The 25,384-nt window shown below is 38.4% G+C and overlaps 1 protein-coding gene across 1 annotated transcript in view; it reads right to left on the bottom strand.

Moving 5' to 3' along the window:
- Positions 1-13,655: 13,655 nt before the first annotated feature.
- The window catches only part of jph3b (junctophilin 3b), a 53,135-nt gene continuing 41,406 nt past the window's right edge, over positions 13,656-25,384 (bottom strand). Inside the window, exons 4-5 of the mRNA XM_066713829.1 lie at positions 23,337-24,271; positions 13,656-16,056 (exon numbers count right to left, since the gene is read on the bottom strand). Coding sequence (XP_066569926.1) covers positions 15,976-16,056; positions 23,337-24,271 — 1,016 coding nt within the window. The 3' untranslated portion in view covers positions 13,656-15,975. The remainder of the gene's footprint in view (positions 16,057-23,336; positions 24,272-25,384) is intronic.

The raw sequence follows: 25,384 nt of genomic DNA, 5'->3' as shown, positions 1-25,384 counted from the left end.
TGTCTGCAGGCAACAGTGAAGCATGGTGGAGGTTCCTTGCAAGTTTGGGGCTGCATTTCTGCACATGGAGTTGGGGATTTGGTCAGAATGAATGGTCTCCTCAATGCTGAGAAGTACAGGCAGACACTTATCCATCATGCAATACCATGTAGTGTACATGTAGTGCATGTCCTACCATTGGTCTTATTTAACTGAACAACATGCTTTAGTTGCTGTGCTTAACATTACCAGGAGTGCTTTAGTATATTCAGACCGAACAGAGATTTTACATCCCAGCAGGGGTGTCTGTCAGCGCAAGGCTTGGAGCTGATGGCATTCAGGGTTAATAATTTATACTCCTTTTTTCCTTCCGATTGCTTGGCTGTGAACTTAGATTCCATACCCTATTTGCTCCTGCCAGGGCTGCAGCTCGTATCTGCAGCTTTCCGTTTTGAGGCCTTCAAATCGGACAAGGAAAGACAATCCTGCTGAAGAGCCACAACCTCGGCGTGGTTTCACCAAAGAGATCAGTGTTTTCTTCCTGGGTTTCAGATTTCCTGGTAGATTCTGATAGTCTTTTTGTGTCTGGTCATTGTGGCATGTAAAGCTGATAGTAAACTGGTAGTTTTTTTTAAGTGATTCATAGACTAGTATGTATACTGAACAGAAATATAAACGCATTATGCAACTATTTAAAAGTTCACAGTTCATATAAGGAATTCAGTCAATTGAAATACATTCATTAGACCCTAATCTATGAATTTCAAGTCTCATGTTTTGAGGGAGTGTGCGATTGGCCTGCTGACTGCAGGAATGTCCACCAGAGCTGCAGTCCGGTCAAGACCTTGTGAGGACGAAGAGCCGCTGATGAGCTTCCCTGAGATTCTTTCTGACAGTTTGTGGTATACCATGAAGAAGTTAGTCTTTACCTGTTGCTTTTAATAGTCCCTGATTTAGACTAGTAGGAGATTAGCACTGTTAAACTGTCTGCTTTAATGTGTTGTGGAATCATTTAATTTCATGCTTTCATATCACCCTTATTTTTAGGTGTTGCCTATTGTATTGGCAGTGACTTCTCTCGTTTTCAAGTTGTTTATATGTCCCAAGGCCACTTGTTGATTGACACCGCTTATGATCTTTGAAAGATCTGAACCCCCTACCTCCAGAGATGAAACATTTCAATGTCTATTAAATTAGATATCTGCACCTTCTAGCCCTGAACTTCGGATCAATCAATGCACCGAGATCTTTTTTCCTCATTAATATCAGCACGTCAGAAGAAAAATCTGGGGAAGAGATGAAGCCATCACTCTTAATAGATTTTAATTTATGTCCCAGTGTGACCTCTTTTTTTTTTTTTTTTTTTTCCTGCAGAGATATTTTACATAACTGAGGAAAGAGAGACTGAAAAAAAGAAAGACCTGAATAATAGATGATCCCCAGGAAGAGGGATGAGGTTACTCAGATGCTAGAGAGATCCTATTATTTCTGCACTATTTTTTCCCCTTAAACGTTTTATAAAAAGACCAAATTTTATAAATAACTAAATAGACTATTTTTAATGGTTACGATGCTGACGTCTTTGGTACATGTGGCATGAGCACAGGATGAGTAGAATAACGTCAGTACTATTTCTTCAAGGGTGTCTGTCATCAAGCAAAGCAAAAATGTCCAGACATCGTAGAGCTTTCAGTATGGGGTTTATAAAAGTGCTTATTGAGATCATATGACTCACTGCTTAAATTCTTTTTATCCTTTTAAAAATATATATTTAGTTTTACGCTCCTGTGGAAATAAGGATTTTATCGACCCCTCACTTTGAGTAACAAAAAATGTGGTATGCTACCAGGGCTTAGAAATGTTTAATTCATATGGTTGTAGTTTCTGTTTATAAAAGGAGCCTACTTCTCCACAATCCTGTTTCTGTTACTGGTTTTGTCTTATTTGTATTGTTCTGTCTCAATATTGGATAATAGATTTCTCAGGGGTGGTTGGGTCATATTTACTTGTAATGTGCACTGCAGCTTTCTAAAATACTGGAAGTCTACAACTACAATAAGTACTTATTATGCCAAATGTGGGTACATCGGAACATGAAAGCCTGCATTGTAAATGTGCTAGGCCACCATTGCATAGAATCACTAAACAAGTAAGATATTTGATGCCTCGTAGCATTTAATGTTAAATTTGTGTCATGCTTTGTCTATTTGTGAGTGTCACAATGAGGTTTAGAAAAGAGAGAGAAAAATTGTCCTGCTAAGAATGCACTTTTTCAGTAGGTAGTGTCTGCATACTTCAGGAATCATATAAAATGACTCTTTAGAATGCAAAAAGTATTCAGGGAATCTGAAACTAATATTATATTTGTCATTGGCAGTATAAACCTTGAACTGTGATTTTATTCAGTTACATTGCTTTACGTGTCCTGTATGTGAATAGAGCAGCGCACAGAGGATACCCAACAGATAAAGTTAATCTAAGACTGCTGCCCATCCAGACCGCAGGCACATCATGGGAAATTATGGTGCAATTTCCTCCAACCCCCTCCCACTGCAGACCACCACCACTCGGCCTCTGTGTAGCTCTTCTGTGCCCTAGCACCTTTTGTGGATGGTTCATTCTCCATCTCTTGGTCTGTATGACTTAAACCAAAGTGCTGTATGAAATGCTGGTTTTAATATATGAGATTGAAATCATTGTCCTGGCAGCCCTGCCATCCAGCAGTTGAAGGCTTGATAAGCTTACTCTTGACAGATTCACTCTTTTGACGAGGAAGTTATAACTTAAAATGTATAATCCTTCTGAGATGTAATATGCTATAAAAAAGCTCTGTGCTGTTTAAGATCAATGCATTTAAATATATACTGAGGCAGCTGTTGCTCCGGGCCAGGGAAAAGACAGCAACTTTAATTTCCTTTGATTTGGTTTGTGAGAAAAGAGAGGAGTTAAGTACATTTAAAGAAGAAAAACAACTGCCCATGGTGTACAAAGCACAGCCATCAACCACAAGATGCAGCCAATCTCCGTCTCTTTACAGGAGTTTCAAGTTTCTGTATTTATTTCTATAATTACTATATGTACCCTCTTTTCAGCTTCTGCAGCGTTGTTGTTTTTTAAGCCAGACATTTTTATTCCATAAAAGCCCTTTTTTTTTTTTGCTGCAATACAGAAATTAACATTTGTTCTCCACTAAGCAAGATCCAACTCTTACATTGCTTTTTTTTTGGCTTTTCTCATCAATCCTACTATAGGCTTTTTGTCTCCCCCACTTACTAGCTAAGAACCTGAATCAGATTTCACATTAATTAGGAACAAGAATGTCCCACTTATTGTGACACAATTAACAGAATTAAAAGCTGTTGCAGCTCTCTGTCAATGTAGGCCGCTGCCTGTATTGTTTCACAGCACATTCCCATTCCTCCCACTGTTTCTGTTTGTGCAAGCAGCCGCTGAATAGTACGAACTCCATCGAGCAAGGCTTATGAATTAAGCTTGTTTAAACTAGGTTAGGAAATTCTGCAGTGGAATGGATTCAGAGGCCTGGGGTTTGAATAGTTGTAAAGTAAAATGTTTATTGTCATAATCTCTGGTGGGTGACTAAAGCATTGGGTTTTCATCACGAGAAAAGCCCTCCAAACTAAAAGGGACTTAAATGAGGAAGAGGACTGTAAGGACCTGATGTGATCTGAGATACCTGTACTGGGCTATGGCTGTGACGCGTGTGTGTTACTGATGCATTTAAAATGCTGTGCAGTCGGTATATGCACTTTGTTCTTTTTCTCATTAATATATTGGGAATTTAAATTAAGATTTGACTGCAATGCTGCTCCCCCTCAACAGATGGTCGACTCAATGCAGATGATATTCAGTCTGGCCTTTGTCTCATGCAGTGTAGGGAAGTACCTGCTCACAAGGCAGATCTAAGACTCCGAGACAGGAGGTCACTGTCTACTATGATTTGTCCCCTTTAGATATTTAGGGTTTTTGAATGTCAATATTTTGCATTTTTGGAAACTGAAGAAAGGACCTAAAGGCCTGCCTTTTTTGACTGACAATACGGTGACAGTTGTCGGGGATTCATCATAATGCATGAGATGCAGCCCAGCTTAATGTGTTGCTGTTAATTGAGGGCCATTAGTTTGAGCTTGAATGTGATAGAGCACAGTTTGGAAGCACAGAGCAGTCTTTGTAATTTTTTCAGACAGTTTTAACCTAAGAACAACATTTTTTTGATTATATTTTATTTATTATTTTTTAATTATTAGTATTATTGCCATAAACCAAAACAAATAAAATCATGGAAGTCATGAACACGTGATCAGATTTTGTTTATTTGTTTTTCCGAGTGAATGGAAGTGCCTGTCCCAGGAGAACTGAGTGGATAAACTCTGGGTTTGGTTCTGCGTGCTCTTTTCTCCTCCTTTCGCTCAGTGGATTTCAAATCGTAAGCCTCTTAACCTGGTCAGATGAGCCTACACTGCAGTAATATTGTAATTTTATTACAATAATCCTTTTTTGTACTTCAGATTGGTTTAGGATCCCATGCAATACTCCAGTAGATCTTGCAGTCTGCACACAACAAAATATTACGGCAAATGCTTTGGGATTTTCTCCAGACAATCACTATTGGATTAGCAGCCACTTTCTAATAGGATTACTGAAGGTTACATTCACTATTACCCCACCTCCGTCCCTGTCTGTAATCCACATAGAATCATATACCTAATCATCCAGCATTGCTGTTGGATTGAAACCTAACACCATTGCTTGAAAACCCTTTCAGTGGAAAGCTAATACAAATGGTAGGAATTGTGGTCTCATTTCATAACCTTTGCAGTAAACACTTTAGTTTACATGTAGTGAGTTCATTAGGCACACATGTGGTGAACTGTTTGTTTCCATTTCATATATTACTATTAATATTTCATATACACCTCTATCCTCATATAACGCAATTCGATATAATGCGAATTTGGATAGAGCAAGGTAAAGCAAAGCCAAGCGCATTTTTTTTTTTTTTTTTTTTTTTTTTTTAAACTTTCATTCCAACCTTCATTGCATAAAAAGTCTTGTCTGCAAGTGTTAGTTAATTTTAAACCGTTATATTATTTTTCCTAATTATTCATCACTGAAATCGAATAAAGGCATGTTCAGCCAGGGCAGATGATTAGAAATGGTTAACCAAGCTTGCAATTTGCTGGTGATTGATTTATCTCTAGTCCGAGATAATGTATTGATAACATCTGTTTGCAGGCCTGTTCCTCTTCATTCTTTCTTGGGGAAGTTCTCTTATATGAATATTGCCTCAAATCATAGTGACATGTTGGCTCAATGTTTCCTTCAGATGCACTGACTCCGCCAGGCTGTTCAGTTTAAGAGGTTAGGATAGTTGATGGCTAGAGGCTGTGGTGGTTTTCAGCCACTGCATATTTTTCTTTCTTCATGCTATTGGAGCACCAAGCTTAATGCAACGCCCCCTGAAGGTCTCGAGGTCAAGCTTCTGTCCAGCAACAGGACAGTCAACAGTGAAGTAAAATATAAATAAAAATCACCACTTTCTCCTCCTAAACACATCCACTGCTTCATAATTCCCCCACTAACTGATGGGTTTCAGGGATGTTGTCAGGTGCTGTGTTTAATGTTAAATTTCCAAAATAGTCCCTGGGTTCCTAAATTCCTTATAGCTGAAGCTTTTTTCATATTAGCAGTCCAGTGCCAAGAGTGGATGAACTACTTGGTGGCAAAGAAAGTGGATCAAAATAGTCTGGCAATCTAGACATTTTAGAGTGTCTCGTGGGATGCAATTCAATTCCTTTTTTATGTGTTGTGTTGAAATTCAGGTGCTAGAATGGTCTAACGATGCCTGAGGCACAATGCAATTTTGATCAAGCTGCCATGCTCATGCGTCTCAGTCCTGGTTTGGAGGAAGATAAGAGTATGGATTATGAGGTGCCCAGATATACTTTGATATGAAAATGTGCATTAGGGTGCCGTAATCCTGCCTGCCAGGCTGACATCAGTTGTGGCTTGAACTGAATTTGGAAGGGAACCATCAATGGAGTGAAAACATGTGGAATGAGAGACTTCCTTAGATTGCTGTGGTAACCCATGTACTCTATTCCATTTTCATAGCCCTCATAGGGATAGTGTGTGTGTGTGTGTCTGTGCTTGCTTGCTTGCTTGTTGGCTTACTTTAACAGGGAGTTCCTTTTGTTTTTTATTGTATTTCATACCACAAGTGTATCTAAAAATTGTCATGCAGGTGTCACTGTTTTGCTTTCATTTCAATACCAGAAATACTTTTCTTCTAAGTCGCCTGTTTTCCACAGACAAAGAAAGTATGTAGTGATTGATGTGGTAGATCCCGAACAGTATGTGGAAATAGAGATGGTAACTTTCCTGTACTGAAGTGGTCTGTGATTTTTCTTTTTTTCTTATCCTCTAGCTAGAGCAACAATGCAGGTATGAACTTGCAAAACAAGAATGACTACAATAAATACAGTTAGGTCCATAAATATTTGGACAGTGACACAATTGTCATCATTTTGGCTCTGTATGCCACCACAATTCATTTATGTTAGTTTGTCCAAATACATTTGAGCCCCTGAAATTGGGGGGACCACATATGAAAATGGGTGTAATTCCTACACCGTTCACCCAATTTGGATGTAACTACCCTGAAAATAAAGATGAAATTCTACACTTAAAGGACATCATGATTGTTTCCTTTCAAAACCATTGTGGTGGCATACAAAGCCAAAATGATGACAATTGTGTCACTGTCCAAATATTTATGGAACTAACTATTAATTATAAGAAACTAAAATCCTAGACCTTCAAATAAGTGTATCAAACATTGTATTTTCTCCGGCTTGACATCCACCGATGTATGATCAAAGTGAAGCCCTGATGAATCGGAGAAAGCAACCAGGTTGTGACTGTGTAGCCCTCCGTTATTGCCATCAAAAGCATGATTCTAGTTTGTGATAACAGCATTCCAATCTTAGCTATAGTGCAATCCTAATTATTTAACTTTAAGAATTTAAGCGTTGATCTGCTGTTTATCTGTTTTTTTTATCTCTGGTCCATCACTAATATTAGGGGTTTTCTGATCTTTCCAGTAATTCCACTTTCCATCCCAGTCTCCTTTCATTGTCTCTCTGAAGTTGATCACAATATACCTGAAGCAATGCCTCCATTTTTCATCTCTCAGATCAGTAGTACACAATCCTCTTCACTGTGGGGACTGATTTTCTTTGGCTTGTCTTCAGAGCACAGAGTGATGCCAGAACAAGTTAACTAATTTTGAACTGTGCCCCAACATGTTGGTTAAGAAAAAATCTAGACGAAAGAATAAAACCCAATGCTGAGGCCCAAAGCTGGCTCTGTAGACGCAGTGCCGAGAAGGTTGGAATTTCTGATCTTGGGATAATGCACCAGGTTTGGCAACTTCAATACATTTGCTGCACTTATCTTCTGTAAATAACATTATAGTGGATAAAGAACCTCTCTTTAACAGCCTCCATCAGGTTGACTAACAGCAGGGTTATGTTGTAGTAATGTTTTAGTTTTTCTCTTTATTGATTTTCTTAAAATACATTTTTATGTCTGTGATTTAGAAAAAGAAAAGAAAAAAAGTCAGCTGTCTTAAGTCAGATAATAATAATACGTTTACATTGCTTATAAGGACCTTATGGGGAAATACTGACATTTTATTGTACTTCAGTTCTTCCTCCTAGTCCAGTAAGATACCTTTCTGTATACAAAGGGAGAAAACTGGAGTATTAATAAATAAACTGAGATCCAACATATTTTATACAAACTTCTTTTTTTTTTTTTCTCAAATCAGGTGTCTTAGAATCAAAATAAAAGAATTCATCAAAGCTGAGGTAACATTTTAGCCTTTTTTATGAAGTAAAAACCTAAAGCAAAGGAAAAAACATGAAAATTCAAACATCAACATTCCCTTTTTTAAGCACAAAATAATCACGGAGTATCAGTGTTAACATTTTTTTTTTTTTGTCTTCATGCAAAAAAAGGAACTCATGAATGTTGGAATAGACTGCACATTACCGTTCAACATCCGTTTTCACAAAGGCAATGTTTTTTGCAGTGGTTTCAGGACTAGCTGTCTGTCTATGTTCAGTATACACAAATTCTCCTGATGTATCATTTACCTGCTTAACCATTATTTGTGAAGGTCAACATTTAAAAATAGGTAAAAGACAAGTAAAAACAATAATGGGGGAAAACAAACTTGCTTTGTGGAATTAATCAGTTGATTTACACCCTTAGAGGACACACTTGAGTTGTTTCTGTGCCATTCTTATTGTCTATTTAATAGTCTTTCCATGATTTGTATAACGAATTAGTGATACGGTTGTAGAGAGATCAGTTTTCTAGGGTTTAATAATCCAATCAAGAAAGGCTTTAGTGTTTTTTGTTGTTGTTGTTGTTGTTGTTTTTTTAAGCATTCCACCTGCAACCTTTTATTTCGGTGGGGCCCTTTTTGTGTAGAAATTGTCTCGCTTTCTTAAAGACCAGGATCAGTGATTAATCATGGGCAACTGAAATTATATTAATACGATTAATTAATACAAATAATCTGGATGTACCTATGGTTACAGCTCTACATTTTGAACAAGAAAAATAATAGGGGTATATTTTTATTTAGAATGTATCAATCTAAATTGAATTTCCTTGGAAAAGTTATGGTTAAAATGCTTTCTTAAAGACCACATTAATGTGATTTTAGATGTTCTGGCTGTAGAGGGACGGTATGATCTGTCTGTTAGATGAAGGACATGAAAGGGAAGTGTACCTTTTCCATCATTTTGGCTTTACATTGAAGACTTTTAAACTTTTAAACTGAAATTAGTGTAAAATGGGCATTACACATTTGCCAAATGTATAATGCTGCTTAATTCTGCGTCTGATTTCCTGAAAATCCCAATGCATCTTGAAAGTTTTCAAATAGTAATCATACATTTTTAGCTACCCCTATTTTTAGTTGCTCTTCATCATCTCATAATTAATAATATATGTCCCTAATCCACCATGACATTCCCATTGAAGTAAGTAACACTGATGAGCTGTTCACTCCATCTGATCGATCACGGAAATACTGAACAGCTGATCACTTACATTAAGGCATTCATTTATTTCATTTAAAGGGCAGCTGGAGCATCCTCTCTTATTTCAAAATATCTTCAGAATTCCCGATCCAGTTGATAACTTAATGTACAGGTCACATCTATGCCAAAATGCCCATTTTAATATGGATAAGATCTGTATGTAGAAACAGAATGTTGATTTCTGTGCTAGGGGTCATGTTTAGGATTAGACATCCTTCACATTTTGTCACAATGTGTTTGGGTGATGGGTCTGTAGAGTAGGACTCCTGTGTACTTATCATGTCATGAAAGAGGAGAACAAAGTTTAACCTTCTGTATTTATCCCACAGTAATATAGGAATCACACTACATTATGTAAGGCTGTTGAATTTGACATCAAAGTTGTTATATCATCACCTCCAACTATTGTCAATCTAAGCAGGACGGTCTGTCGTCAGGAGAAGTTGCCATGAGATTGTATGAGAATAGACAGACAGGGACTGAATGCCAGGCCCGGCCCAGACAAACCAAGCCACTCAGTGTACCTCACTGGAGTAAGGATTTGTATTTTATTATTAGGAATATTTTGTATTAACTAAGTATGATTGGCTTTTGTGCATCTTTAAGATTATGGATTGTTACCATACTTTTGGTGGAGAATCCTGTGTGCCTGTTTCTGTTTGAGTGGATATTAAGAAATAAACGGTTGTATTGGACTTACATGTTTTTTGAAGAAGCTCGTTGAGACAATCAACCTTTCATAAAGTAAATGAACAGGAACTAAAGGTTCTTTTGAATTTGAGTTTTTTTTTATTCACTTGAAATCAGACGTACTGTAAACAAAGAAAATGTGTTAGGTGTGTGGCCTACTGTGTTAGCTGGCCACAAAGCCTGACTGAAAGCAATCTATGGTCAGGGAGTGAGTGTTAGACTGCTGCCCACAGATCAGCTTGCCATGAAACCACTTTCATTTCAATGATATGCATTTTTTGTGCTGTTGGAGGCGATCTTCTTCAATATATTTGAATATTGGTTAAGTATGTTTTTGCATGTAAGTATGTAACCTGCCTTTTTTCTTAGGTTACTCTGTGTCATGCAGTATTACAAAAAGTTTTTTTTTTTTTCTTTTTTTTTTTTTTTTTTTTTTTTTTACATAGGTATGCACACAGAAATACACAATACCAATCCCCACATAACCACTCCACAGAGCAGAACATTCAGCCACCTAAATCTGGCTCACCTGCAGTACTCCCCTTTCTGGTGAAATTACTAAAATCCCCTTTCTGTGGGCTCATGTAAGCTGTGAGTGTAAAATGCGTGGAAATGAGAAGCACTTGAAGTAAAACAAACATAAACAATACATTTTTCTTGATGCAATCAGTTTGTCTGGCTTCTTATGTGAAATTATAGCATTTATAAATAAAGATTAAATATCATAGAACACAAAAGAAAAGAACTGCACTTGCGGCATATACACCCGGTTGGGCAAAATCTAAAGTACAGAAACAGTTTTTGGACAGTTCTGCCTGAGAGAGACACAAAAGTGACTGCTGTGAGGTATATCAGACAACCATACACATTAGACATTGCCAGCCAGGGAGTAAAATGAAGGGAGAAAAGGGGATCTTTTGTCCACATACATAAACATAATGTATTACTACTGCCACCGATCAGAGGTTTACTTATCTTGAATGTTCATTGATACTGAACAGAATTGAAATAGAGGTGCTATATTTACATCACCTTACTAAGTGGTCTCTGTCCGAGGTCCTGTCGAGCGTCAATCAATCAGATCATATAGGAGTTGAATATGTAAGCCAGTAATTGGTTTATGTAACTGAGAGCATGACTGGAATGAAAACCCTGTAACTGTTCAGGACCAAGGTAGGAGAACTGTGACTAAATAAACAGTCTAAATGGGCTTGCTTAGTTTTAGTAAAGCTGGGACATTATAATAGTAATCATTATTATAGATGCTAGTTCTACTACTTATGATATATACATATTTATGTAATTTAATTAGAATGAAAATGTGTCATCATTTGTATTTTAGTTTAGTTTAGTTTAGTTATGCTTTGATTTCACCTGCATTGTTAAAAACGTATTGATGCCAGTTATTTCAGATTACTCATCCAAACATAAGGCTGTAGAGCAGAGACTTTCAAACATCATGTGCTCAGCGGAAGGTTACATCATTACATGTAGATCATAAAGATGACTTTGTTGTTTATGCCAATTTGGTATACTTGTATTAACTGCCGATTTGGATGTTAAAAAACTAAACAAAAAAGTGTAATACAGACAATATAAGTTGTGCACGAGAGTCATGATCTGTGTGTCTTATTATGTTGGACATTGTTTTTGTTGTGTAAAGGTTGCCCTTTTTTGTTTTTTGTATTGGAAATAGGTTAATTACTTCAGTGTTGTCTGTACAATGGGCAAACTCTTCTGTTGCACTTTTTCTAGTCCCCTGTTGGAATCAGAGTCATTCTTAAGCACTATACAGTATGCAGAGGTAATGTATACAATGAGAGGATATTATTCATGTTCTAGGCTGATGGATTATGTTCCTTTGTGTAATTACACAGGAAGCCTAACTATTGAGCCTCGCTCTGTGGCAGTTCACTGTGTGCACTGGCTTGTTTGGCTCTCTGTCACATGTGAGCCTTTGGGTGTGCAGTGCATTTAGCTGACAAATGATTTCCCAGTATCGAACTGTTCCCGCTTTCCCAAACAGCCAATTTATGTTGTGGTTGCCTCTCTTTTTGCAGGAACATGATTGCTTTCTCATGTACAGAACATGTAAAACAAAGTCTCTATTATCACTTGATGGCCTTTAAAAAATGTCTACAACTGTGGCGAGTTTGTGAATGCAGATTGACAGATTAAATGAAAACCATAGTTTTGATGTTGTCTTTGTCACACAACAAAGAGATGCTTATTTTCTACTTCCTGCTCTACAGTTAGTAGTACTGTACAAGTCTAGTTTGTTTTTGCTGCTGTGATGTGCTGTGCCAGGTTGCTGCGTGTCTAGTCTAGCCTATTTGTGTTCCTTTTCTCACAGCGCACAGTCTCAGATGGCCTTGCTCATGTGACTGGGATGGCTTACAGGCAGAAAGAGCAGCTGCCAACGCCTCATGCCTGCTGCACTACATTCAGTGATGTGTACACGAGCGTAGTTCGATGAATGTAAACAGTACAGGGAGCACAGCATTGGGCATGGACCAATCGGACAGCAGGGAAATGTCAACCCCTGCTGTACGGTGGATGGAACAGTTAATTGAGTAGTTTGTGATGTGTGGTTCAGTTGCATCCAGCAGGGAAATTAACCTGTTCAACCAGGGTGGGAGAATTCAGAATTTGCCATTTTGAAACAGCAGGCCATTATTCAAGCTTTTCATGGAGTTAAGGCCCTCTGACATTAAGAAAGAAAAAATTGAAAATTCTGGAGAAATTGAAAATTATTTGTATCCTTTTTATACCAGAAATAGCTGTCTCAACATTATATTAATATTCTGTGCATCTATGTTTTATTTTCTTGTGCATGGTGTCAAATCAGCTAGCACTCATATTTGGGTCCCTGTTCCAACACTGTGGCAATGCTTCACAGAAGAATTAAACAATGTCAGGGGGGAATGGGGGGTAGAAATTAAAGAAAATAAAAGACTAAAGCTATTAAAATCTATCCGAGACATTCTCTAGCCCGACACTGCATATGATAGACTAAAATATCTAATTCACCCTTGGAATCATCCCCCTGTGCGCTTCAGTTTTGACTCGCTTTAACATTGCCGTCAGTGCTGATAAAAGTGCCTCGTCCAATAAAAGCCAGCCGAATACATCAAGGGGGTTTTCCGTTTAGATCGGTTCTGTACTTTTTTTTTTTTTGTAACCTATTTTTAGATAAAGTGTGATGGGATTTCTAGCTAGTATGTATTCGTGGTGGGTTTTTTTCTGTTTACAATTGAAAGGACATCTATTTATACATTTATTTGAATTGTATCATGTATTCATCTGCTTACTTTATTTGCTGATAGATGGATTGATTTTGTTTACCTTAAAGTTTTGGTTTAGTGAAGATTGGCTGTCTGAGTGGAAAAGGGATACCTCTGGGTAGCGGCGCTAAGGAGACTGCGGCCTGTATTTTTCCTAGGAATGTGTTCATCGAGCATTGCAGGTCCCAGGGGATACGGCCCAGAGTCGGGCCCCTCCTCCTGTGTGGCGGCACAGAATCCTGAATCAGCGTTGTCATGGCAGCAGCCTACCCTGACTGGCAAGGCTAAGATGTAGTCTCTTCCCCCCGTGCACATGCTAAAGCACCTGTCCTCCACACTTGAACAGCACGTCACAGTGTTTTATGATGAAACCCCTGCATGCTACACTGCCTGCAAAATGTAATCTGCTCCCACCCCACCTCTCCCAAGTACATCAGGTAAAAGAGGCACACAAAAAAAGAGGATGGAAAAAGATCTCTCTCTGGATTGACAAAGCCAGCCCTAGATAAATCCTTCAGCGTTTACAGGCCGTACGAGACCACAGGAAAAATCATAAGAAATAAAAATGGAAATTAAAATGGTTCACAGATTTATTGATTTAAAAAAAAAGAGAGAGAAAGAAAGAAGGAAGGAAAGGTTTCCAACATTTCATAAACAGAATGGATCTAAAAAAAATAAAAATAAATAAAGCTAAAAGGAAACAAAATAGTCACAAGCAAACATACTGTTTTCCAGGCCATTTATACACCAAATCAGTTGTTTATAAAAGGCAAGGCTGGAATAATCACATAACATTAGTGTAGATTATTTCTTTTCCCACATAAATCAGATTTGATTGGCAAAACAGACAAAATAACAGAAAAAAACCCTGCATGCACTGGCATCCTGTTATGTAACATTGGCTGATGAATACCTCAGGGGTCATAAAAACTATAATAGCAGATAGATCATTCATCTTTTTCAGCACTCAAAGTCTTACAGTCTTTAGTAGGACTCAAAGAAACAAGTCTGGTAAGCAAGCGATCTCTGAAATAAACTTCTTCAGTGTTAATCAGTCTTGTTTACCAGTCTTTGTTTCTTGTGATCAGAGTTAGCTAGGTAAAAAGACAGAGAAGATAGATAGATAGATAGGTACAGAACATAGACTTAGATTAGCTATGAGGAAGGGAATACAAAGATCCATACACACATGCTATAAAAGTGTCATTGACAGTCTTGTTAATAAGCCAGCTCTACAAAATAAAGAAATCAAAATCTGTTGAACTGAAAGCACAGACAAGTCCTAGATGATTGGATGCAATGAATGCTGATGACAGGTTTGCATGGAAGAAACAGGTTCGGTCTACCTCAGAAAGGGGAAACCCACTCCCGATTGATCTACAGCAACTTCTCAGCAAAGCCCAGATAAAAAAATTTGCATTTTGGGATGAACTTAAAACCGCTTTGCAACCTGAACTGCTTTCAAAACTAGAAAATATTTTTTTGTTTGTTTTGTAATTATTTAATTATTTTCTTGTATATATTTTTGTTTTTCCTTTATACAAAACTAAAACATACGTGAGCATGCAATTTTGTTTTTACTTTTATAAAACAAGGCAAATGGCTTTATTTTTTTTCTTCAGACGTCTTGCAAATAGCTTAAAAAAATGAACTTTCCTAACATCTGTGGTTTTGAAAGCAGTGGTTCAAAATGTAACAGTCTCTCTTTTGAGTTGTATAAATCTGAAATTTTAGTTATTTTAAAGTCTAACTTCTGCTCCTGATTAACTCGTTGCTGGCACATCTCATCCAGTATGACATCATTTTCATTCGTTAGGGATGTGGTTGTAGTGAAACATTTTCTCAGTGCAAGGGAGGAAGGTTTCAGTGTGAAGCTGTCTCTGACAACTGATAACATTATTTAATTTAAATTGTATTCCAGCCCTCTTTTGTATTGAATTTTAAACATTGTTCAAAGTATCCAAATTCATATAATTTTCCTGTCGATGTAGAAAACAAAGCCTAAATATTCGGTGTATATAGTATAAAACTCAAAATATGTAAATGCACCACATAAATAACTGACTTCAGTGTCTCTCTAGACCATGAATCCAGAAAAGAAAAATCATGGTTCATTTATTTTAATTATTTCTTATTTTTAATAAAGAATAAAGAATTTAACCCATTACTAGCCTGAGAAAATGTTTCACAAAATGCATGCCATAACATATTATTAAGCCCTTTCACCCAGGATTTGTTACCTGGGGTTCATTAGTCGAATTGCATACATTGCATTTGGCCCTGGATTTGTGTTGTTTTCTGACTCAAAACATGACTGCCATGACAGAAGAACCTAAAGAGTGTTTTTTGAAAGAAAAAACGGGGGGGATGTCATTTTTCATGTCCTCTTTGCTCTCTCTGAGGGTACAGAGACTTAATTCTTTGCTCGTTGGTTCTTGCTGGATGTAATTGGAATGCTTCGGTTCCGTGCGGTGGCGAGAGGAAGAGGGATTGAGTTTCATTGTGTTGCCATGCCACAGAATGCTATACTGTTGTACAAGCCAGTATTTTTTTTTTTCATTGTTACTTTCCAGAACAGAAAAACGTAAGCAAGAAAAAACAAATGGCAGGAAAGCAATAAAAAATTGAAAAGAAAATTTAAACGGCTTACCAAGTTTAGAAGTTTAGTGAAAAGGGAAGAAAAATGAACCAAAAAGGTAAAAGGAAGAGCAAAAGCATAAATCAGATTTCATTCCCAGATTCTGGTGTGTCAAGAGTTTTGCTAGTTTGTCTCCTTGTCGTTTTATTTCTCGATTTTAGATTTATTTTTTTATTATTTTTACTTTTTTCTCAAAACGGGCCGTTAATCGTATAGATAATAAGAATAATCATAATTAATAGGCATTACGTTAAATAAAAAAGTGAATAAACAAAATGGCGACTCCAATGTTCAGCAAGATCACCATAACAACCAGGATAGAGCTTGAGCCCTGCAATAGAAAAAAAGATAGAGAGAGAAAAAGAGAAAACGGCATTAATTGGGAATCCTGCCTTCCTCCCACTCTCACTCCCACACAGTCTCACTGCGGGGGTTGTCAGGTTGTGTAAACAGTGCATTTGGATGCAGGGACTTTAATTTTTACTGCTTTTTCCGAGAGCCACGAAACATAACCAAGACCCGGGCACAGGATAACAGTGACCCCTGTGTGTGAGACAATGTAATGGAATCTTCATTATAAGGCAGCTGATAAAACCGCCAACACCTGGCCTGCACACAGTGCTTTTCCACTTCTGGGAAAACAGAATAGGTCCCACTTTGAAGACATGAGTTCTTCTTTTATATTGACACAAGCTTCATGGCAGTGTGTGTCCTGGTGTAAGAACCTGACTGCTACCATGTTTGTATTTGTGTACCCTGCATACTGAAATATCTTGCCTCTGCAGACAGACGTACCCCTGGTGTTGCAGAAATGTAAAGAATGGTGTTCATATATTGCTTCTCTCTCCCAGCACAGGGTGTTGTGTAATAACTCCTGTGGCCACGGTATGGATTTTTGGGTTGAAGATAACAAAGCAAACACAGGCCGGCTTGTTTGGGGGCATTGAGAAAAATAGTTATCTGTAGATTTAGAGAAGATGAGGGGAAGGATCTGCCTCCCAGACAGTTTCTGATGCAGCATTATTCCTTGGCAGTCGTACAGAGAGACCTCTTTTTAAACACTCTTGGGACGACAGGACTATTATGCCAAAAATGTTTATGTTGCAAAACGGAAGTAATTAGAATTATGTAATCTGAAAGTTCAGCTGTACTTTACCTGTATGAAAATGTGCTATTTTTTTTTCCACACAAGAAAAGCAGACAGCATCAACAAATGCTACTTGAAGGGTTTTATGTGGGGTCATTTGTGGACAGCATAACGCCACCAGTTCCTGGTAACATCAGTCTTTCTTTCAATAGTGTCGCCCTGACTGTGTCCACAATAGATCTATACAGGGGAAGGATTTGTTACAATATGTTCAGTCTTACTATTCAATCAATTCAGCTGCAGCAGGTTTCAGTTGCTTTGCACTGAACACGAATGGTGATGTAGCATAATCACAATTACACATTTGGAATAATGAAAAGAGACATTATCAGCATCTTTAGCATCTTAATCAAAATAGTAAGGTAATGAGTAAGAGCCCTCTCCTCCCTCTATTTCTCTTAATGAGATAAAGTTGTGTAAATGCACAGAGCTGGGGGTGTGGGGGGAGGGTCAATAACTCGTTAAGATTTGAGAAACTTATCTCCTACGGGGATCTTTGTTTTAACCCTCTTGTAAAAACGCACTGCATCGTTTGCCTGAGCCGCAGATCTCTCACTGCGCATGGGGCGCCCTTGCCTAAGCAGATAGGCTCTGCTAGAGACGCATAAGCTGTTCCCTAGCAACAGGACGAGCGAGCCAATGCCAGGCCGAGCCGCCGAGCGCTCAGCTAATCTGGGTGAGCGCGGCCTGTTACTAAGCTACTCTCATTAGAGGCGCTGAGAACGCTGGAGCTGCTCAACAGATGAACATTAAAGATGCAGTCTCCATTTTCTCTAGGAAATGGGCAGCTTCTGGCCCTTTTAGATAATTGCAGTATATATATAACGAAATGTACACAGGAGTCTGTTTTAGCCCGTTTTGGTTTTATTCTTGAGGTGCTCCCAGGTAAAAAGATACTAGTTACTGCAGCAGCTTTAAAAATCAGTTCTAGGTTGATATATTTGATTTCTATTTTAGTTTTTTACAATGTATTATATGTTTTTTAGATTCAAGTATTGATTGGATTTTCTCAAGGCAGTGCCATTGAAAAAAGGCATGCCTGGTGTCACCAATTAGTCCTGTGAGAGACTGTGGCTTTTCAAGGCCCTTGATCACAATAAACGCATCATTTTCTGTAAACATCGTTAAAACATATTTTAAAGCTCTTAATATAATAGATAAATAGGGTGAAGGAAATGGTTTTCTTCAAATAATTGTTATTGTGATTATGCTGGGAAATAATATAAATTAAAACATATTTTGTCTGTCATTTTCTATAAAGCTCCATCACTCCTTTTAAGTCAGTGTTTTGAAATTTAGAAGATTGAATCATTTATATCCTACTTTCTTTATCAAATAGCATGAGCAATCAATTTATTTTGGCACTGAAGTAAACTCTGTGGCGTAGTATTAAAAGAACAATAAGGATTGCTTTTATGTGATACGTAGCGACCACAGCTTGGCTAGACATGGAGAAAGTGACAGGATAGAAATAACCACAAGTTGACTAGACGTAAGACTTTTTCAGTTTAAGTCCTTTTGACAGGAAATCTATTTATTTCGGTGTTAACATGTCACATTTTGCCCATTGCCTCTCTGAGAAAACTCAAAAACATATTTCTGGTAGCCTTTAAATAAGGGAACAAGATACCACCTTGAGTATTTTCCCGACATAGACGCAGTGTCTGGGGTTTACACACTTCTTTGCTAAATATCCCTATAGGCCTTTTGCCATTGTGTTGCCCACTGCTCTTCTCAGCCACACATATGAGGGGCACTTAACCTCCAAACAGCCTGTCTGGCACCATTGTGTTTCAAATATTAATGCTGCCAAACAATTGTGTAACTACTACTAAATATTAAAGTTGTCCCCCCACCCCACCCCATTTAAGCTGGTTCCAACAGCTGTTTGGACTGCTATTAAACTATCAGCAATCAAATTATTATTATTATTATTATTATTATTATTACTGTTCAAATACTAACTGATGGGATGCAGACTCTTTGTAAAGCCTATCACAGATAGTGCTTTTGTTTCTGTTCAGACTGAAAGTAGAAATTTGATGTCTTCTGCCTCGTGACTAAACAACATGTCAGTGCATTTGTGTGAATAGTTACTTACTACCATAATGAATGTGTTGGGTTTCTTTTCGTCTTATTTTTGGAGGCAACCAAAGCAAGATCCCAATCAAGGAGCTCTTCTAAGTTCTGATTATCTTCTGTTTGTATGGAGCAGTTATATTTTGGAACTTAAAGTGGTCTCAATAACATTTAACCCTATAGCCAATAACATCCTGAAGGCTTCAAAAGGTGTCTCCCTGGCTGCTTGGCATAAAGGGATTTTAATCTATCATTGTCCTGGACCATATTAAAACTCTCCCCTCCCTATGAATATTTGTACCTTACCACAAGAAAGATTTTCAGCCATTACCTATCATTTTTAAATAAAAACACCTTAGGGTATCTCAGGCAGTTTTGATTTGGTCTATCTCTTGTATATCTTGGCCCTTGTATCTCAGTGTGGTTGCCCTTCTCTGAACACACTCAAAAATATATATCTTGTTTTTTTTTCTTCAGTGAAATTCTACACAGTGTTTCTGATTTGGCATAAACGGGGGATTATATAGCCTACCATTTCATTGTAACCTCGCATTTTCACTTTTTAGCCACTGGTGTAATTGTACACCACATCCACTTTTATAAATATCTGGATTTTTTGACTGTGTCAGAATTCACAATGCATGTTAAACCTATTTCTGGATGTGCAATCTGTTTTCCCTTCAGAAATGTCACGAGGAAAAATGGCAGAATCTGTGGCTGTGAGCATAATTAACAAAGACGTTCTGATTGATCAAGTCCGCATGGATCTGAAGTTGGTGGATTAAAAATAAAAGTAACTGCACATATGTTGTGTTTGTAATATGTGAAAAGGGTAAGAGATTGGTGGCGGTGGTATGGTGGCAGGGGTTTATTTCCATCTCTCAGAGCTGTTCTCTTAAAACACCTACTGGGTCTTTTCCCCATACATTTGGTGTGATGGCAAATGCCTAAATGGTCTTGCATGGCCAGTTTAATGTGCGAAACATTTCACACGCCTGTGTGCGAATTTGCACTTCTCTGCTCTGCATCTGTCTGTGAATGAACTCCTTTCGCAAGCGGTTCAGGCAGGTGAAGTGGCATCACTGACTTTAATTTGTGAATGAGCATTGCTGCACAGCTGCCGAGTGTGAAAAGTGATTTAAAAAAAGCTTGAACGAGGCCTCCAGGTGTTAAGATCTCAGGCACAGTGTTCAGTAAGATTTTTATTTCAGTAGGCTTTTTTTCTTTGGCAATCCAGGCTTTACTATAAGCTTCTCATCCTTTTATGAGTTAAATGTTTAACTGAAGGAGTTTTGTTGGATGAGGTACAGGTCTGGGCTTCATATTTATGTCATATATTGCTATATATGAATACATACATTTCATGCTAGTTACTGTTTTTCCATATTTTTTTATGAATTGTCAGTGGTCAAAATGGTTGAGATTAAATTGGTATAGTAAGTGCACAGGATCTGCACAAGTGAGATAAATTATTCCTACTATGCAGGAAACCTGAAAATGCTTTTACATAATCCCTAATCACCTTGGTAGCCCCACCCAGGATCAGTATTAATATATTACCAATTAGGTCATCTCAGGTGGAATTTACATGTGGGCGTGTTACACAGGTGTCACCTGTTGTCACAGGGAGCATAATGAATCCTTTAAATAAGTAAAATGCCATATTGTCAGAGAAGTGGCTCCTGTTTCAGGCTATTGGGCATCATTAAAACTGACTTGCTTACTGCGCTTTCCCAGATACAGATAAATGAGCTGTCCTGAATAAACACACCTTTCGTTGCTGTACCTGGCAATGCAGAGATAACAGATGGAGAATCTTTCACCTGCTAAAATCTACAGGCTGTGTACACTATTTAACTGTAATGGCTTATTCATCTCTTCTTGTTTTTAAAACCTACAATTCTGCGCTGTATCCCAGTAGACTGACTTCCCTTCTTAGAGTTTTCTACTTTTAAGTATTTCAGCTCTTCCACCTTTTATTCATACACAGTTGGAATTATGATACACATTTTATAATCCAGTCTTATTTATTTTCATTCTAAATAAGATTAACATTTAATCTTTATTATTATTAATAATAATGTTCAGTGTTATACAGATATCTTTACAGAAGGAAGGCTGACAATGTGTTCTCCTGTCGGCTCGTTCACTGTTTAGGATTAACAGGAAAACAGACTGAAAGCTGAAAATACCACTTACTCCATATAGCACAGTTTCTAAATGTGCCTTTTCTGACTCTTCTTTGGCTTGTGGTTGCCAATTTAGATATTTTCAAATGGGCTCATGTATGTGACCAGTATTGTTTTTAGACCAACGCATAGGCACCCATCAGAAGGACACTGTGGATGCCTTAATTAAAATCTTGAAGACCAGATTAGGGTTATTTTTGAATAAAGAGGTCCTGCCCTTTTGGTATTTTTGCAACTTACATTAAACGATTTAATTGGAAGCCCCTGTATGATCACGTCAGGACATGAGGTCCTCTTCTGGTTATAGAGCGACGGCAGCAATTCTTTCCGAACTAATAAGCTTGTTAAAGCATCAGAACTGATGAGCTGAGTAAGGCTTCTGTGCTTATCTCTCTATAAGAAGTGAAACATGCATCTGTGTGCGTTTGTGTGGGAATATTCATATATGTGGGTGGAGCGGTGTTCTTGAGTGTGTGTAGGCGTGAGTGGTTTGGTTGTGCATCAAGTTTACAAGCCATGCACTTAACCCTTTCTGAGTAGTTAAGATTTTTTGTTTTATTTGTTCTTTTTGTTCTGCAAGTCACTTCAGTATAGTGCAGTTGATCTGTCATGTTCTTCCAACATCTTTGCTAGAAATACTTTTTTTTTGTAGTAACAGAACTTTACAATGTGTTTTGCTTCTGATCCTTTTTAAATAACTGGTTTTGACCTAAGCAGTAACTGGGTGCAATCTTTAGAGTTCCTAGTTCATTTTTATTTTCCTGTTATAAAATAGTTGGCTCTGGCTATGTGCTCTAGTTTCATAGCATTATTGACTTTATCTGGAAAGTTCAATAATCCTCTAGTGTTAACCGTATTCATTAATATTAAAAACATGTTCTGATATCAACAATAGCATGTACAGGATGTATTACTGTATAATGTAATGAATGGAACTTGTAAAGAATCAGTGCATTTAACTATGTATATCCATAAACTGTAGAGCCTATAGTTACAAATACCTTATTACTGCACTGAAGAATGACTTCATAGACTGTGAATTTGATGGATTGTGTAATCCAGCTGTGTTTTTATCTAAGATCCTGTTGTCAACGTGGCTCCTGTACTCTTGTACTCTTTTTGTGAAACTGAAAATCAGCATTGTCAAGGCAACAATGCTATGCCTGGACGATATGTGTGTGCGTGTCACTGTGTTCACATTTGTGCATATTTGCACACGTGTGTTTACTGATCTTATTGACTCCCTGATCCAGATATTTCACAGCTGTGTCAACCCAGACCAGGACGATTTGTCTTTGAATCCTCATCTGGAGTGTGTACATGCTGCATATACAGCAATTTTGATACTTTGCATCTCCAGAGTATATGAGTGCTGCATATGGGTCGCAGGCTCTAGCACTGAAGCTGGAAAGCGAAGGTAATTCAACTCTGCTTTCACATCCTGTCTATTGCCTGTGGAGACCTGATCTCAACCAGTCATCGATTGGGCCATCCATCAACACATCATCTTTCCTGATGGGGGAAAGAGGCAGGGCTAGCATGGTGTCAGAAAACAGTGTCTTTTCTTTTGCTTCTCCTTCCTATGCTAATTCTTGTACAGTTTTCAATATTTGATGCCATATATTTCTAATGATGGGAGAAGTCTCACATGATTGTAATGGGATAGCTTTTAAAACGGATTCGATTCAGTGTTGGCTGCGCTACAGCCGTCTACGTCAACACAATACTATGGTCTAAACTGCGGATTGTGAAACAAAAAGCCATATCTGTTAAATATGAAAAAGCACATCTATTGTACATACGTATATCTGTCACTTAAATAACAATGCAAGAGTTCTGATTGGGGAATTGTGTGAGAATGCAGAGGTTGAGGTGTTTCTTGTCCGTAACATTTCTGAAGATTTAGTCAGAGTTAGACACTTTTTCAAAGGAGAGAAAAAGCCCTACCTATAATTAGAAAAACCTTCTGTGTTCGCATTCTCCATAGACACAGATATTATTGTAGGGAATAATTAATTATTTTATGGGAACAGATAATAGAAAAGTCCCCTCTCCATGTATTTGTTTGAAAGGATAATTCTTAATGTAATTTACTGCCATAAAAATACTGCTTTCAATACTACAGTATGAATGGACCCTCTGTTTCTCCTATCTTCCTTTTCATCATCCCCCACCCTTGCTGATGGGTTTACTTACCGAGTTTGATTTGATTTCAATCAAATTCTCCTCGTCGTGCTCTAGTGCAATGGGTAAAGATTTCTGTGGGGGGGAAAGGGTCAAGTCTCGCCGCAGGGGCCGTGACTCGAGCTTCTCCCCCAGCCGCAGGCTATCCAGTTTCTGGACAGAGGGCTCAGCGGCGCAGGCAGGGCGGAAGTTCTCCTTGTTCTGGGACTTAGGCCTCAGTCTCTGGAGCCCATGTGCGCGGGCTTCTGCGTGGTAGTCCTCGGCAGGGCGGGGGGAGCCACGGGTGCCGTAGTGTTTTTGGGAGTGCGTCTCTTGCATATAGGAATCCATCCGTTTGAGAGGCTTCATCTCCATCTCGTAGTTGCTCAGCTTTTCCTCGTCCTGCTCCAGGAGGCGTGAGTTGGCCAGGCTCTCGCTGGGCGAACGGTGGGTAGTCCACGAGACCGTGGTGGGGCAGTCCGCCCACCGCTCCCGGGGCTTGTGGTTGGAGGAGGCGTGCTTGTGGCCGTTGCTGCTGCGAACCCTTGCATCCTCCTGCACAGAGGGCGTGTTGGATCGGCTGCTTCCACGGCTGCCACCTCTACTGCCGCCGCCTCCCCCCGTCGTATGCTTGTCCTCACTCCAACTGTTCGGCCGCAAGAACTCCCCTGTCCCTCCGCCCCCCCCACCTCCCCGGCCCTCCAGAAGAACCTGGATCTCCCCAGTGCCTCGTTCGTCATCCACCGCGGTCTGCCGTAAAAAGCGGGCATTCTTAGTACGATGGGAGGACTTTTGGGGACTGCAAGGGGGTGTGGTGGGCCGGCTGGGCACGGGGCTCAGGTCAGGGGTCAGATCTGGAGGGGTCGTGCCCTTCATGTACAGCTCAGGACTGTCCGGGGTCCCGGAGGAGATCACTTCAATGTCATTCTCACTGGAGTTCTGATGCTTTGGCCTTTGACACTCCACTCCTAGCGGATTTGAGGGGATAAAATAAGACTGTTAGAAGGCAAGACTCAAATCCTTTTCTCCCATTTCAAAGAATTAAATTGTAATGATTGAGGCTTTGATATAGATGTAATACAGAACTTTGATTTGCATTATGGAAATTATTTCATGAGTGGAATGATTTAATTTTAGATAAAGAACTTCTTCATTTACTTTATCTTACAAATGGTTATCTAAAGTTACCTATGTCAACTAAAAATCAAAAGAAACTCAATGGAATGAAAAGCTGAATAGCTGGCCATGCTTACAGTAGAAAATAGTGTTTGAAGATTTCTTTTCCTGTTACTTTTTACCCCTGACTTAAAAATTGGTACAGCTTTTCAATATATACATTTGGCATTGGTTACGAAGTTTACCCTTTGTCTGGAATCAGGAAATGAACACATTCAGATCCATGCTATAATATGAATAATGATCCAAATGTGATCTGGATTGAGATTCACTGCAAGTAAATAATGGCAAAGGATTTGCACTTTCTACAAAAAGCAATAATTATTAGAATGCTGAGCTACATAAAGGTAGTTGTCTTTTTTTTTTTTTTTTTTTGCCTTATTCCTTTCCTCAAAGTCACTGACTTCAGCACTCTTGATTTCACATTATGTAATTCACTTGTTATCATTTGCTGAAGACTGACTTGCAATGCTTCTTAATCATATTTCTGTTCACATCTGACAGGCCTCTGCAGCTCATCCACTTCTCAGAAGGAAAAGGCTGTTAGTTTGTGAGACAGACCAATGAGGAAAATGATCTTGTTTTCTGCATGTGTTCTTTTGGTCAAATGTTACAATCTGAACATGGGAAGTCTTGAATGCATTGGCTTAGCTTGGTAACCAAACGCAGGCCATCTGGGATTCAGGCCTATTGCTTTATATGCAAATCAAAACATAGTGCAGTCATACATACAAAAAGCCATTTGTTTTAGTATCATTTTGACACCCTGTAGGTTCTTGGACTACTTGATCCTAACATTTCTTAATCTCCAGATAATGCTTTAAACTGATATTGCCGAGATCTCATTTGAATGTTGAGACCGATAATTATCCCCATTTCTGCAATATGGTTCATTGATCAGGTGA

This window comes from Amia ocellicauda, chromosome 9, assembly GCF_036373705.1.
Source record: "Amia ocellicauda isolate fAmiCal2 chromosome 9, fAmiCal2.hap1, whole genome shotgun sequence".
Taxonomy (NCBI): Eukaryota; Metazoa; Chordata; class Actinopteri; order Amiiformes; family Amiidae; genus Amia; species Amia ocellicauda.
Note: the sequence above shows the minus strand (reverse complement) of the source record. Positions and strands in the feature narration are given on the sequence as shown.